The following is a 17,529-nucleotide window of genomic DNA, read 5'->3' on the forward strand; positions in this document are numbered from 1 at the left end:
AAAATGAGAACTAAATCATAATCAACATGATTCAAAACAAAAGACTGGCTGTTGTCACCACTCCTGCTTTGCTAGAGAGAGACCTGATAATCAGAACAAACCTGAAAGGCTTGATATAAGCATGGTTGGCAAGTTTTGAAAGTTAGCTGGGCTCTTGTCTGAGGAGTTAGTGTCGTAGCTTCGCGCAGAGTTCCAGGGGTTGTAACTCGTTAATATACTTCAAGGTTCTAACAGTTCACTAAAGTACCAGAGGTATAAAGAAGTTGTTTTGCATTATTTTCAGTCTCACTAGATGCAAAGAATAAGTTTTACATGAATTTTTACATTTTTTGTGTTTTTTCTTGTGACCACGATAAGGGTTAATGAAAGGCAATAACCAGCTTTAACAAGCAGAAATAATTTTTAAGGTAAGCAGTTAGTTACAAGTAATTAAATTATTTCACAAGAAAATAGGAGTTTATACAAATATTCTCTATGTTTTATAGGAGTTTATCAGAAGTAAAAAACATAGAGAATATTTGTTAAAGTAATTAAATTAGATATTATATAACCTTAGTCATTATGGATTTACATGGCCACTATTAAATCTTATTTATTTTTTAACAATATTTGTTAAAAAAGCCCTATTAAAATCGTAATATAATAAAATTTCACAGTTTAAAATATATGTAATTTATGACATTGATTCTTAAACGATATTAGGATAATTACACATTAAAAGCTACAAACCATTTATGTTTTGTAGCAACAACACTCAAAAAACTATTTATGTATCTTTTTAATTTGAAGCCTTCCCAGACATTTTGCTAATTTATATAGATTTCCTTCTCTTTAAGCATCTTTTCTAACAATTAGAAATTTGCCTTAGTATGAAAAAAAAAGTTCTTAAGTTTCTTAGTGTTTTATCTCCTAACCTGTTAACCTCTCCACAATGTACCTATGAGGGTTTTACTTGATCTGGTAAAAGTTAAATAGTCCAAAACCCCCCAACAGATGTGAAGCAAATTATCGCTATGTCTGAAAGTAACTAAAAGTCAGACAGGTTTTAATAAGCTACTTATTTAAAAAGAACTTAGAACATAAAGGCATGTTCTTATGCTAACAAAGTCAACAAGAAGAGTCAAATTTAAACTAAAAATATGGACTAGTGGTCAATTTAATTTTATTTTAAGCTGGCTCAGTAACTCTGTCATCATAACAAATTCAAATGTCGGCAGCGGTAATGCAAAGACGAATAATTACAAATTATAAGAGCTGGCAGGAACTAATACAGGGAAGAAGTGGAGGTCAGAAGTACACTCTTCAAGAACTTCAGTTTAACTGTCTAAGTGATTTCCATTCTGGTGAGAAAATAGAAATGGGAAATTATAGCAAAGGCTGAAATTGTAACCAACTGGGTAATTTACATAATAATAACGGTGCCCATCTTTGAAAAACAATTTTCTTTTTCTTTATGTATTCGGTTTCTTTCTTCCCCGTTTCCTTTTCATTTTAGAATTTTTGGATTTAAATAAAGATTTCTGTTATTCTAAAAAAACTAAATGCATTTAGAATATACAGAAAAAGCTGCTAATTTTATTTCTCTAGTAATATGAAAATTTAGAAGAAATATGAAATATATATGGTAAGGTCTGGTTACAGAGCTGGTGTGGCATAATTTTTAGATTTTAGTCATATACCGAGCAACAAAATCTAGAAAAGGCAAAACTTTTAGAATTTAGAACAGGCATTGGAAGCAGAATTCAGAAAGGCACCAAGCAGCAGAATTTAGGATCCACAGAGATTGCATCAGGTGGGAAATGCCTATTGCCAGCCCTGTGTATGATGCATTAAGACATATTAGATGAATCTTTTAAATTGTCAGTTTTCGTTTTCTTTATTAATAAAAAACTTCTTTTATATAATGCCTGTCCACATGATGAGATTAGAAGCATTTTTCATATTTTCCATGCTTGTGTCTAGTGAAAAGTAGAGAAAATAAAGGAATGATAAAAATGTTAAAAAAAAAGATTCTAGTATCAGAAGTAAGAAACATTCAACTATTATGTTTTCATTGTTCTCCCAGACGTTCTTCAAAATGTAAGAAATCCTGTCTTAATATCATGGAGAGATTTTTCATTTTGACTCATTTTTCTAGAATCTTCTTAGAATCGTGGGTCTATGAATCTTGCCTTCAAATCTTTCTAAACTTTCCAAGCTGCAATGTCTAAAATCCTAAAGAAAAATTACCCTTACCAATTCTGTAACAGCAAAAAGACAGAAATATTTTGAAAAAAAAATCAGAGACAAAAAGTGTAAAACTAATTTTATAGAGAAAACTGATGCATATTCTGAATATTCTTAGACGATTAAATGGGAAAACTCTTACCATGAAAAAAATTAAAAAGGCATTTTAATTAATTACTAGCTATTTTGCTATTACTAAGAACTGTTTCGTAAATTGTGGTGTTATAGCATTATACCTTGAGATTCAAAATATTGTACAATAAGTTGTCAAAATGGGATTTATAATACGACAGCACAAAAAAAAAATGCTTTACTTTAATATTATTTTTGAAATATAATTACAATACATTACCATTATTTTAATTAAATGTATCAATGCTTTGATGTTCTAAAAAAATCGTCAAAAATTCTCTGATCTTGGAATTAAAATTTTTCTACAGAAACTAATCTTAAAATCACCAAAACGTCAATAAGTTGCCAAATTTAGAACCATTTAATAAAAGAACACAAAAAAATTTACATCTCTAAAAGCGAAAAGTTACGAAAACTCTTCATTAGAAAAAATGAAATAATTTCGAAATGCTTATGTTTCACTTATTGCTCAGAAACTCTATTCCACCATTTATATTAGAAATAGGAACAAATTATAACCCATGAACACTATTACCTATTCAAAAAATAGCCATATTTGTCAGCGAACTGCCGAAAATATTCCTCCAAAATGCTAATTCACACTCATAATGAGAGTCATGAAAACAAACAGAAATTTCAGATGATTAAAATTAAGGACCTTCTGCCTATTTTGGTCGAAATTAAGGACTTTTAAGGACCAAAAATTGATTCCAAAAAACTTAAGGACTTTTAAGGACTCTTAAGGGCCGTACGAACCTTGTAAATACTATTTCTTGATAAGCATTGCTATAAAAAAATCCTACTACATATTTCATAAAATGTTCATTTCAAAATATTATAGAAGTATTAACAATTATTTATTAAGTTTTACTGACACAAAAAATACATACAAGCTAGAAATAATTAGACAAAAACATAAAAAAATAACTACATTAATTCCATAATACAAATTCCATATAAAAGAAAAAACAGAATAATCTTCAAGTGATTATTTATTTAATATCAAATAAATGCATCAACAATACACACAGCAAACATAAACTAGCATCTTACTAGAATTTCCAAAGTAATTACCTCAAGAAATGGTTCAGTAATTATAGCTTCTTGTTGCCAGTCATGAGTTCTCCAAACTCGCAATGTTTTATCATCTGACTTAAAATAGCAAAATAAAAATGAGAACATAAATTTTGGTATCAACTACAAAGATTAAAACAAAAAAAAACAAAAACAAAAAAAAAAAAAATACACTTTAAAAAAACTGCTTAAAACTGTCATAGAGTTACCTGTGATGCTATATATTTTCCAACAGGATCCCAAGAAACACCTTTAACTAAGCCAGTATGTCCTTTGAGAACAGCAATAATTTCTAAAAAAGAAACAGAAGGCTTGTATTTTCTTAAAGGCATCTTTTTTTAAACAAATGTGTTTAAGCATAACTTTTTATTCTCACGTACCAAGAAGTATATATTTGATAATAAACATGTGATATATATATATTTATATATGTGTGTAGTTTTATGCTGTTTAAACCATAAGAATTATGGTAGTTTTTTATTATTATTATTATTTCAATTTAAAAAATGTTTTCAATAACATCCTTAACTAATATACATCCTAAATCATATCATAAATTATCCCTAATCATATTCTAAATCATCGAATATCCTGCTTTCAAGACTAGAAAAAGGTAATTTAAAGTTTCAACTGGCCAATTAATTAGAATAGGAAATGAGAGCTGACACCATACAAACACATAGTCAATACCTTCAAATATAATTTTATTTGTTGCTGTTTATTTCATTCATTACCCTCAGAGATTTTTTGAAAAGCATTTAATTATCACCAATAGTAACACTAAACTTCTCTCCTTTGCTATCTCCCTTTGTTAAGTTTTTCATAGCTCACTTCTGCATGTACATGTAAGTACAGTTATAGTTGTTTATGCTTTGGTAGCATAAACTCACGAGGTCTAGAAAAACTGCAAAGGAATTTCCCTCAGGTCTTTAAAAGTAAGCAAAGTCAGAAGAAAGGTGTAAATAGCCCTTTTATTTGATCACTAAACAGTTAATATTGACCCCACTTGGGTTGACATAAGCCAACATTTCTGGCTTAACTTAAACAAGTAATGTTGAACTTAAAGATGTAATTTTAGACTAGCCTAACAACTCACAGGATAAAATAAATGCGTAGGAAGGCACTAGCTCATTGAAGATGGCAAGATAAGCCTAATGGCTAGAAGCCCTCAAAGACACAGAATCAAATCACTATTTAATCACAGTAATAATGTGGCCTCAAGTAGGCAGAACACATGCTCTAAAATCAACTTGAAAAACCTTGGCTTAAATAGCATATCTTTCTCCCTTAATCTGAATAAACACATGCTCTGGCATGAAAGGCTTGGGTGAAAAGGCGAGCCACGGGAAAGTTGCTGCAACTCAAAATTAACTAATAAATAAATACAAAACTCGAAAAATAAAATCAGTCAAAGTAAATAAATAAATCCTCACAAAGTTTAAAAAATTGAGTATGACAAAGTATTAAATTTGCAATAATCCTTTTACTAAAACATCTAATTTAATTATTTTTTCTTTCCAGCCAAAAAATAGTAACTGCTTATAATAAATCGCCCTAAAACTAAGTCATTTCAAAATTCTAACATAGCTCACTTCACACTAACACAATTAACACTTCAGTTAATCATAATATTCAAATTTATAACTTTCCACATAAACATCTCAAAAATGAATCTCTAACACATTGGCTGCCGAGCGACATTTTCCAAAATGGTTCAATTACGATAACAAATCTAATTAATTAATTGTAAAATAAAAACACAAAACATGTATTAATGGGAAAGTTATTGAATTTTGATAATTTCTAATTGCTTTATTAATTATACAAGTTATATCATAGTTGGTTTTTGCAATAAAATGTTTTATGATAGCGCCAACTACGAGTATATTCGTAATGAGTATAATCATAGTTGGCGATTGCTTATAACAAAGACTGACTATTTTTATAGCAATTATTATAAATTGCTTGGTTATTTTTACAGTTCCTATGTTATTTACTTTATAATTACTTATATTAATTATAATAAATCTCTTGAATTATGCCAAATTGTTGTGTTTTTTCTAATCCAAAAGCAGACACCTTCAAAGAACATGAAAACACTACGAGTTTGATCACATGTGGTGTAGGTAAAACAAAAACATTCTACGATTTAGCACATAGCTGGAGCCTAAATATAAGCTTTGACCTTTGAGATAACTTGTGGTTGGCAGCTAATGTGTTAAAGCAATCTGTACACAGCTGCAAGAAAATCAGTTCTTAAACACAATCTCCCTTTGAGACATTTACATGGGAATTTAATACACAGGATTGGTTTATGCCAAAGTATGTGAAGGCAATTTGCTTAAGGGGTGCCTTCAAAGAGGACCTTTTCTTTGAAGAAATGTTTAGTCTTAGTTTATGTTTGCTGTTTGTAGTATTGATGCATTTATTTGATATTAAATAAATAATCACTTGAAGTTTATTCTGTTTTTTTCTTTTATTTAGAATTTATATTATGGAATTAATGTAGTTATTTTTTTATGTTTTTGTCTAATTATTTCTAGCTTATACATATATTTTGTGTCAGTAAAACTTAATACATAATTGTTAATGAATACTTTTATAATACTTTAAAATGAACATTTTATGAAATATATAGTACAATTTTTTATAGCAATGCTAGTCAAGAAATAGTATTTAAAATAATCTTTTAAAATAATTATTTTCAATGTAATTTTTTGTAATTAACTAAAAGTTTTTATTACCTTTAAGGAACTAATTTATTTCTGAAATCTCTTGTTTAGTTTTTTATTGGTAATATCATACTGTATTCTAATTTGCAGTGTGGTGGTACGACACATGTCTTACGTTTGAGCTGGTCTCCCGATGGCCGGTATTTGGTTTCTGCCCATGCCATGAATAATTCTGGGCCCGCTGCTCAGATTATTGAGAGAGATGGATGGAAATCCAACAGGGATTTTGTAGGCCATAGGAAAGCTATCACATGTGTTGTTCATTGTGACTTCCAAGAGAGAAATCTGATTGCATTGATGTTATGCAAGAGAAATACAAGAAAACTTTAATGCAGTCAACCCATTCACCAGAATTTGCACCCAGACCAAATTGCCAAAAGGCAAAAGTGATTTTACCTTTTGTTCATTGGAGACCACTTTTAGAAAAGGAAAGAACTTTTAGACAAAGATATACAATAATAAAGAAAATGTTACAATTACCCTGCCATTTCAGGGTGTTCCAAATCACTATGGTGTTATCCACACTACAAGATGCTAACCAAGCATCCCGAGGGGACCAAGATAAATCCAAGACATCTGAAATAAACATTAGTTATGATAAGTGATACAAGAATATATAACTGGCATGATTTCAAAAGCAAGCAAATCTTATTTTCAATTTGCAAATAATCCATAAAATTTTTAAAACATAAAAATTTAAAAATTAATAAAAATTTAATTACTATTTCTTCACATATTGCAACAACATTTAAAGATGTTTAATTTATTTTTAATAAACTTTCCAATTTTAACTATATATATAGTTAAATCTTTACTCACCTCCAGAGTGCCCTCTCAATGTACTAACACATCTCCAATGCTCAACATTAACCATTTTTCCTCCACTTCCAAAAGCAGTTGAGCCTGTGCCATATCTTCAAAAATAACAACAATGAATTAGTACATATAAAATTACATCACTGTAAGATTGAATGTAACAGTTCTAAACATACAAAAGTTAAGCAATTTACAAGTACCTTCCCCTTCCAAAAAAGGGGCAATACATATTTAAAAATTAATAAACTTTAAATATTAAATGCTCTTTACATCTTTAAATTGGATTTCAATATTTCATGATCTAAATGTTCACAAATGCCTAAATTCAGGGCTCATTTTTAAATGTAATTTTTTTTTTTTTTTTTTTTTTAGCCCAAATTAGCCCAGAAGGGCTATTAATTTCATTTTGGCATTTTGCGTTGAAAACTTTAAATGTTGGTTCACCTTTCAAATTGTTGCCACCAAATATTAGAGCCGCATATTATATTAAAGAAATTAAATAATGAAGAATCTGCATAAATGTATGTATGTTTCTCGCATTGTGATGAAACAATGGTACCTATAACCCAAATTTTGAATAACGTAAGTTTCCACTTGAATATAGACATCTGGAAGCCCGAATTTGGGATTTGTTTTATTATGTATTCCATATTTTGTAAAACTTTAATGAATTTTTTATTAATTCAATGATTTCAAAGCGGGCAGTGGCAACAATGTATGGGAAAAAAAGACACATTTTTATCTCCAGCGCATGAGACTGTGTATAGGAAATTCTAACGATATGCTCATTTTAAAATCATTTTGCGATATTGCCGTTGAACTGAAATTAATGGTTTAAGTGCGAAGAACATGACACTTTATAAATAAAGGTAACATAAAAATAACAAAACGTTAAAAAAAAGCCCATTTGGGTGTAATGCAAAATCTGAAAGCTTCCTTTTTTTTTTTTTTTTTTTTTTTTTTTTTCAGAACATAATAGAAACTGAGTGAGATCTAAATGTTAAATTTAATATTGTGAACATTTGTTGTGCTGTTTCTGTGATTTATCTCCCTTGTCTGACAGTTGCACCTGTCCTTGGCAAGAGCCTTGAGCACCATACAGGTGACAGCATGATTTTGCTCAATTCTGGCTCGAATTTTGATGGAGAGCCAGCGTCGCTAACCACCCTGGTTGAACGACTTGTTACCATTTAATTTAATTAAATTTAACATCTAGTTTTCTCTACAGCATTTTTATTTCCATGCTTCTTCTACTTTTTTTTTTTTTTTTTTTTTTTTTTTCCCCTTCACGCCACACACTTGGTACTTAAAATTTTTTTCATAATTCATTTTTTTTTTCATTTTTTCACACTTCATATCATTTTCTATATTTTTTGTAAAACAAAAGTATAGAAGAATCTATGCAAAATATACTGATTTGATATTCTTTGGTTTTAAACAGCAATTGACAAGATATTCTTAATTGTTAGCTTTAAATGCATATTTTATTCAAATTACTTTCATCACGATTTTTTAATTCTTAGTCACTACACAAGAAATATACTTATGACACAGAAAATGGTTAATAACCAGAATCTTATTTTAAAAAGCATTAAAAAAACTGCACATAATTTAATAATTTATCTTAATACTTACCTTCCGATCTGCCATATCATCAGGACCTTGTCATCGCCACAAGATGCTAAATATTTGCCACTGCCAGACCATCTTACACAATTTACACAAGCTAAAAACAAAATTGCAGTTATTATGAAAAATAAAGCAATAATAATAGCCACCAGAGTTTACACATGCGCATAAACATGATAATACAAACTTCGTAAGTTACAAAATTAAGTGCAAAGACATTAAAATTCAAAACATTATTTATAAAAATGATGCATATTTATCTGAACTGGGAAATACTAGAAATGTTATGTAGATATATTAAATCTCATGTTAAAAAGAATGGTTAAATAGAAAATCAAGTATATCATTATTTAAAAAAAAAAAAAAAGAAAAGAAAAGAAAAGAAAATGAAAGAAAGAAAATTTATTTTCAGATGTACTTTCTTCTAGATGCATACTACCAGGGTAAAAATATTTCAATTTAAACAGAATTAGCATTTCAGATTTCCCATTAATGGAATGAAACACTGCCCTCCAAAAATTAAGGAACAGCATGTTTCTTTGTGTCTAATTTGAGAATGAAGTAACACAGAAACCAGAAATTTAGAGAACATGTTCACTAAACAGTTCTTTAATGAATTGGACATAGAATGTTTCTAAAGTTCAACACAAGCATGAATTACAACAAAAAATTGCACTCTTGCCAGAGAAACCCAGTCTTGGAGAAACAGTATATCACAGTTTTTTTAGCAAAAATGGGGTGGTAATACAGTCAAAAGTCGTTAATCCGGACTCGTCGGGACTTCGGCGATTCCGGATTATCGATTTTTCCGGATTATAGATCATCAGTTTAAATCTCGTAAGATGGCATGCAGAAATTCTAAAATTAAAAATATGAAACCGTAATTTATGAAATAAAGAACAATTATGATCTAAAGGGTATCAAAATTTACAAAAAAAAAAAAAAAGCTTAATATTTATTTGTTTACTTTATTAAACATTTCTTTCAATGTAAGTTGTTTAAGTTGCTTCGTTTTATGTGATAATACTTTCTCTTTCATTCTATAAACAGACATAATTTCTTGTTCAGTTACAAAGTTCCGCTGTTCAAGTCCCGTTAATTGCTGTGCCGAGAATACCGACTAACTTGTCAATCGAAATTTTTTTGTTTTCACTAACCTCTCTGTCACATTCTCCATGTTTTTATCCATTTTTTGCAGCAATTCCACTTTTTGTTTGTTGGACATCGAAACATACTTTCGTTTTGTAGATCCTTTGGAAGTTCCAGCATCGGAAATTCTGCTGTTCAAGGCCTCTAATTGCTGTGTTGAGAATACCGACTAATTTGTCAATCGAAATGTTTTCGTTTTCAATAACCTCTGGGTCACTTTCTTCACTATCGGAAGCGAATTATAATGACGAGGAACTTGATTTAAATCATATCAAAGACGGAGTACATCGAAATGAAATACTACACTTAGTACGGAATTATAAACCAAATAAAATAAAAACATCTGCCCTGAAGATAAGGATAGTGCTGAGAGATCAACTTCCAATCCGCGGCGTGAAATTGATAAACAAATTTCGGATTTCAAAACATACTTTCGCTTTGTAGGTACAAATTACATATTAGTAAATATATATTGGAAATTCTAGTTGACATAATCTTTCTAATCTATCATAATCTAATAATGACGTTTCTGCCCCCCCCCCTCTGCCGCAGAGCAGCGTGAAATTGATAAACAGATTTCGGATTTAAAAACAGAATTTCTATTTGTTTTGAAATCAGAATTTGAATCGGAAATTCTATTTGACATAATCGAAAGTTCAAGCTTACTTTTATAAAATTGCTCTAACAGTCTGCAAAAAATAATAAGCCGGATCCAATTCGAAGATTAAGGAACAAGGCAATCTGCAACATTAACTGAATTAGATAACTTTAGCTTAGCGTGTTACACATTAGACGCGCATGCGCACAAACAAATTCGCAGCCGTAAGAGTCTTACGCGCTCTCGTAAACGCCTGTGTGCATGCGTGAACGCGGCGCATGCGCAGAAAGTTTGTAGCTTTGAGGTCCGGATTATGGGTGTCCGAATTAACGACTTTTGACTGTATTACAAAAATGGGTTCTAATAAGGAATGTGTCTATCTGAAATACATTGGCAGCAGCGATGTTCCATGCTGTCAATTAAGTTGTCTGTCAGTGAAATAGGAAGCAATGACCAGACATAAAATAATCCTTGTTCAAGCTTATCTAATGACCTTGGAGTTGCTGCTTTAAGTTCATAAAGCAGCAACCTGTCTCAAAGATGTCCCAAAGATGCTCTATTGGATTCAGGTCTGGGGATTGAGCTGGTCATTCCAGCCGTTTCATACCGTGACCCTCAAGGTATTCTTCAGCAACGCCAGCTTGGTTGCAATCGAATATTGTCATCCATCAGAAGAAATCCAGGACTAATAGCAGCAGCATATGGATGGACATACTGATTAAGGATCTCGTCTCGATACCTTACACCGGTCAAAGTTCTTCCATGGAACAGTGTGACCTCAAAGAGTGATGCCAGCCCAAACCATTGTTCCATCACCTCTGTAATTGCATCTTCTCACAATGTAGGATTGGTTGTATCTGGTGTGTTGTCCCCTCCAGATCAGTTGATGACCTAAATCACTCTGTAATGTGAACCTGGACTCATCAGTGAAGAGAACAGACGCAGTTAGTGCATCATCGAGAGAGTATGTTGAGCTCCAGGAACGATGGAACCGAGGAGTCGGGAGCTGGACTCTAGTGTATCGTCGAGTGCATCACGAGTTGTAGCGTGGAGAGTCTCGAGAGTACCTGAAGTTCCAGGAACGACCGAGCATAGGCGGGAGCTGTACTCTGGTGCTTTGCCGTGAAGCTGTCTCCACCGTTACAGCCTGATAATGTGAAGGCTGTGTCGCTGATTGTTACAGCGTGCGTATAGCAGATCTGTAAAAACATGTTTTGGAGCTCTGAGAATACTGGCCAATAAAGTATGTTTTGATACTCATCAAGTGCTGTTCTCATTCACTCCAAATCCGCACAAACCCTTAATATAACGTAATGGAAGAAAAAACATAACAATATGTTGTGAATTCCATCACCTTTTAATAAATTATTTTCCAGTAAGAATAATCCCTGCTTAAATAATTTATGTCTGTCAACAGTATTTTTAATTTATATAACTCCATGTAAGATCATTATATGACATATTTAATAAGCAGATTTTTTATAATACCGTTCGTACAAATTTACGAATGAATAAGCATTTACAAATAATTACTATCTACATAATTAGAGGCAAATATACATTTCTGAAAAACACACAGTCTGCTCTTGATTACACAGTTAATGGATTATCCGTTCTTAGCAGTACCCACGCTTGCACACTCAAACTCACACTATGTGCGAAATTGAGTTAGAAAACAAGCATGCAGAAGTGCGAGCATGTTCTAAAAACCCTTGAATTGCATCTTTATGTTCAGCTTCAATGATTTATTTCCTCATGCAATTCATTCTGCATTAAGCATAGCTGAAGACATCATTTGAGTCAATCACTGAAATTTTTTTGTTCCAAAGCAGCTGCCTTTTTTTTTTTTTTTTTTTTCTTAAATGGTTGTTATTTGTACATAAATGTTGATTGGGAAAACACTGATGAATGGTTCAATGATGATTTGACTGAGCCAGGCTTTTGATATTACTTGAGTAATGTAGAAATAATTTAAATGTCACGAGTACGGCAAAAAAGATACCGTAAAATACAAGTGAAGAAGATACTGACAATTGAATTAGTCCTGGAACTGCAATGACTTCTTTTTTAACTCACTGGACTTCGTCGATCAAAAAGGATTCATTTAGCACATATCAGTAATTTTACACAAGAAGCGCATATAAACTGAATGAAAATTTCACGCATTATTTAAATATAATATCAATATATATATATGTTTAATTCCTCATTTTAAAAGTTCTTCTTGACTTACACCAGTGGCCAGGTGTTTAAAAACTGTTGAATATTGTTGCGTGCACTTGGGTTCGTAATAGATTGAATGCACACAGATCCAATGAGAGAGTGATAAAAATTATTTTATCAAAACAACACTTCCGAGTTTTAGAACTTTCCACAGAATACTCGTACAAATGTTCACAGCAATACAGAGTATAATCAGTAGTGACAATTCAAATGACTAAGATTGTTTAACTTAATGCTAAGGAACAAAGCTAAACGCAGCTAAGGAGCAAAGTTAAACTGAAGATAGTACTCAACTCACGCTGATCTAACAGCCAACAACAACACAGAGTAGATGCTCTCACCGGTCTTATAAGCTCTGTTCACAAGAGCAGATTCGACTGGTAGCGAAGACCGGTTCTTCCAACGTGTCCCGTTCACATGGGACAAGCATTAACTGCCTCGCCGAATTGGAGGTAGAACTTGGTTGAATGTTCCTTGCCTCTCGGGAGCAGGGCAAATGGGCAGATTTCCCGCACTATACTGCATGGTTCACTTAATTTTAGTTACTGCTCGCTGGACTGTCAGCGAAACAATCGCGCTGATAGATGTCTGGGGATGCGATAGCATACCCCCAAAAATTAGATAGAACTGTACAAGATACGGAAATTATAGACAAATACAGAAAAGGTTATCCGATGCTAGGTATTCCAGAAATATTGTTCAAATTAAAATTAAAATTAAGACAAGTGCATATTGGCTTCAATGCGACAAGGGACTCGGTACCTTTTGAATGATTTTTTTTTTAATTAAGCATTTTCATCTACTTTTTATGAATATTATTAAATTGTTTTATGAGACAAAATAATTTTAAGCTGAAAAAAAGTTTTTGCTAGTATTTTTTTAATTTAAATTTTTGAAGAAAAATTTTACGATTAAAACATCTTTTTTCTCCTACAATTTTCAATGTCTCCCCCCCCCCAGTTTTTTTATTGTATTTATTAGAATGTTCTTAATAACTTCAAGGAATGATTTTGCAATTAATAAATTAGTTTCTGAAAAAAAAATAAAAATACACTTTTATCTAAAATCTTTAAAAACAAATATGATCTCAGTCACATTTTCATTTCAAATAATTTTTCCTTTCAGTATTTTGCAAAATCCATCCTTGTTTCTATAAAGTATATAATTTTAAATAAGCAGTAAAAATAATAAAAAATTTAGTCCATACTTGTATATGTTTTAGGTCTTTAAGTAAAAGGATTTATTGAAAAAAATGCAAAAGGTTTCTCAGTTTGCATTTGCAGTTTAAAGAATACAAACTGTCTAAATATACATTTAATCATTTCAAATCTTTAAAATTTTATTACTGAATTTCAATACACACATATGTATATAAATCAAACCTAGTGCTATTTATTCAATTGGTAAATATAAACATAAATTACAAACCTTTTTTTAAAACCTTATGTGGCCAGAAAAATTGCAAAAACTCATAAAAAAAGGCAAGTAGAATTTTTCTTTACCTGTTTTTGTTTTGTAAAACACGTTCAAAACAATTTTAATACGAGGCGTATTCGAAAACTACGTACCGTTTCGAAAAAAAAAAAAAATAGTAAAACAATTTTTTCAAATCCAATTTTATTTTTACATGAAAATACATGTCTTAAACTATTTTTCAACATAGTTTCCGCCAAAGTCTCACAATATCATGCCGCTTTAATGGTTTCACCTCTAGGAAGAAATTCAGTAAGCAAAACGCCTTTCCTATCCCAGAAGACAGTGCACATGATTTTTTGTGATGACATTGTGACTTTGAGCTTTTGTTTTTTCGGAGAATGAGTGTGTCCACTCCATCGATTGTTGTTTCGATTCTGGTGTGAAATGAAACACCCAAGTTTCATCACCTGTCACAATTTGGTTTAAAAAGTTTTCTCCCTCATCACTGTACCGCGTGAGAAATGTCAGCGCACTACCAAGTCACTTTGTTTTGTGAACATCAGCGAGCATTTTTTTAACCCATCGGGAACACAGTTTGCAATAATTTAAGCGGTCAGACACAATTTTGAACAAAACAGTACGTGAAATTTGTGGAAATGCCTCTGAAAGAGTTGTCATTGTGAAGCGTCTGTTCTCATGAATTGCTTCATCAACTTTCCTTACCAAATCATCGGTGACAACAGAAGGCCAACCACTCCGAGCCTTGGCGTGGACATTTGTTCGACCTGCATTAAACATTTTTACACACTTTCTCACCATTCCATCACTTATCGCGTATTCACCATAAACTTCTGTCACTTGATGATAAATTTCGGCCGGTTTAACATTCCTCGCGTTCAAAAATTTAATCACGGCACGAATCTCACAGTCAGCGGGAGAGCTAATTGTCTTAAACATTTTGAATGTGCACAGCAAACTGAAAACACAATATAGAGCAACCAAAATGGCGACAATTGAAAGTCAGTGAACAAAAAAGACTAGTGCGCATGCGCGGGACGCCTACCACAGCGCTGCGACGGCACTAGAATGAAATGGTACTTAGTTTCCGAATACGCTACGTACATTAATTAATTATAATATTGTTGCATGCATATGGTTTGTAAAAGATTGATAATAGTTCGTAAATGATTGTCATTGCACTCAAATCCGATGATAGCTTAATTAAATTTATTTTATCAACATAAACACTTAAAAGTTCTGTAATTTTCCCCAGAAATACTCGTACAATTGTTTAGAATATCACTAAGCATAATCAGTAGTTATGCTTCAATCTAATAAGAGCGTTAAACACAACAGAATGCAAAACGCATCTTAAGAGAAAGTTAACTCAGAAATATCTCCAATCTCATGCTGAACTAACAACTGGCAACAATAACAACTTATATAGCATAAATAATGTCATAAAAATAGTGTAGTATAATGAGATTATTACTTTGAAACCGATATTTCGAATTGATGCCCAAGAAGAACAAATATTTTTCATTCTGCTTCATTGCATATCTTTCAAAAAAGTAAAAAATCATCCAATTAATTTCCTTTATCATTTTTTTTAAATGCGAAAAGTTTGTTTTACAAGCTGTGAAAATGTCGGAAGTTTGTAACAGATATATTTTTAGATATGAAATTTTTAAATTAATGGATATCAGAAAGTCTAAAAATATGAACAATTTTCAAAAATTCTCCCAAAATATTAAAAAAAAATTACACTAAAAATTTCATTTAATTTTTTTTCCCCCTCCACGGTGTGTTAACTATATATATGTGTTAACTATATTACTAATATTCTGAGATTCTCAGTTTATTTGTTTATATTTGCAAAAAGTCGTTTCAACTTTAAATTTGAAAAAAATCTAATCCTCTAAAAATCAAAAGCGTGACATCACATCCACAAGCAGTGTATGTACAAAGTTTGAGTTCTATATCATATCGGGAAGCAGTTTAAAAATCTATGACCATCTTTTAATCATAGCGACAAGCACCAAGAGTGAACTAAATAACAGCTTATAAAATAATAATAATAATTAAAAAGCATATATTTTTCAGGAACCATTACGAAAGTTCACCAGTTGCGAAAGTACAGATTACAAAATTAACAACAGTAAACAATGTTAAAAATGTGTAAACAATATTAGAAATCTGCCAATTCAGAGACGTGATTGTTCACAGAGGCTTAGGTGTAAAGGGAAAGGAAGACGGTGGTCTTCTGAACGGGTCCTAAAGACGAAACTCTTTCATGTCTTCATTTTCTCCTCTTGCTAACGGCAGCTGTGCAAAGGAGCGTTGCATGTGAACGGGGCTATATAGTTTTCACCCAGCTGCCAAGATTTTTGTAGTACTTTCTGCTTCTGGAAATTACTAGACAGCAATATGAGAGTCGAATTACGATTACAGCTAATATAATGAAAAATTATATTTTATTAAAATACAATATCTATTAAGATGATATTGTTGCCAAATGATTGGCAAGTTTCATGACTTTGGACGATTTCTCGCCAAATTTGGTAACAAAAAATAGTCATCGAAACCACTACCAGCTTGGCAATATCTCATCAAATTACCAAGATACCCATCTATTGAATGTTAAACAGACTTTTACCTTTATTTTTACTTTTCTGGCATGGCTTGTCTCTCTCACTATTTCATGTTACATCGCACAAAAAAATACTACAATTCACATATAACTGTACTAAAATCACAGAAAACTACAATCTCCCGTATAACTGTTTTTAAATCACAAAAATATACATTTGCATATATACCATATTTGAAGGCATATAAGACGCACTTTTTTTCCTAAATTTGGTCTCAAAAAAGTTACCTGCGTCTTATACGTGAAGGACACAGTCTTATATGTGAAGGTAATTGCATTCAATAATTGTTTATTTGGCTTTTACGAAGCGCGAGAACTAAAAGAAACCCCGCTATTGAAACTTTTTTCCTTGTGTGTGGCCGTCTAAATAAGGGTACGTCTTATATGCCGTCAAATATGGTAACTGTTTTAAATTCTTCTATCTATGTACAAAATTCATAACAATATTTATAATTCATTTCAAATTTGAAACCAGGCGAATGTGCTGACTGCTTGGTTTGCTCTTGTGGTTTTTCCCATGTGTAACATGCATAGATGATTTTTTTGCATAGATGATAGAGATTCTTTTATAGATGATTTTGTTTTATTTCCGAAACAACCATCACTTCCCATCAAGTATAGTATTAATAGATATTAATTTAATATCAGGTTAATTTTCAGTTGAAAGGCAAACTTTTCATTCCCAAAATAAAGGGTTCTATTCCTTTCACCATGTGTACCTGCTAAAAGCACAAATTCTTCTGCAAGTTTGAGAATGCTGTATTTTATTTAAAAAGTTTAACATACTTCATACTTTTTCACAGAAAATATCACAATACATTTTAAATACTTAGAATTACTGGAAAATATACATCAATTCTGTGACATCAAATATTTTAATATTT

General features: G+C 31.3%; 1 protein-coding gene across 1 annotated transcript in view; it reads right to left on the reverse strand.

Moving 5' to 3' along the window:
- Hira (histone cell cycle regulator-like protein) overlaps window positions 1-17,529 on the reverse strand; it is a 127,496-nt gene that overhangs the window by 77,549 nt on the left and 32,418 nt on the right. Inside the window, exons 4-8 of the mRNA XM_085813566.1 lie at window positions 8,616-8,706; window positions 6,984-7,078; window positions 6,645-6,740; window positions 3,642-3,724; window positions 3,433-3,510 (exon numbers count right to left, since the gene is read on the reverse strand). Of these exons, the coding sequence (XP_085669692.1) occupies window positions 3,433-3,510; window positions 3,642-3,724; window positions 6,645-6,740; window positions 6,984-7,078; window positions 8,616-8,706 (443 nt within the window). The remainder of the gene's footprint in view (window positions 1-3,432; window positions 3,511-3,641; window positions 3,725-6,644; window positions 6,741-6,983; window positions 7,079-8,615; window positions 8,707-17,529) is intronic.

This window comes from Stegodyphus dumicola, chromosome 3 (assembly GCF_044657685.1).
Source record: "Stegodyphus dumicola isolate Sdum_Otavi_A_Nest chromosome 3, ASM4465768v1".
Classification (NCBI taxonomy): domain Eukaryota; kingdom Metazoa; phylum Arthropoda; class Arachnida; order Araneae; family Eresidae; genus Stegodyphus; species Stegodyphus dumicola.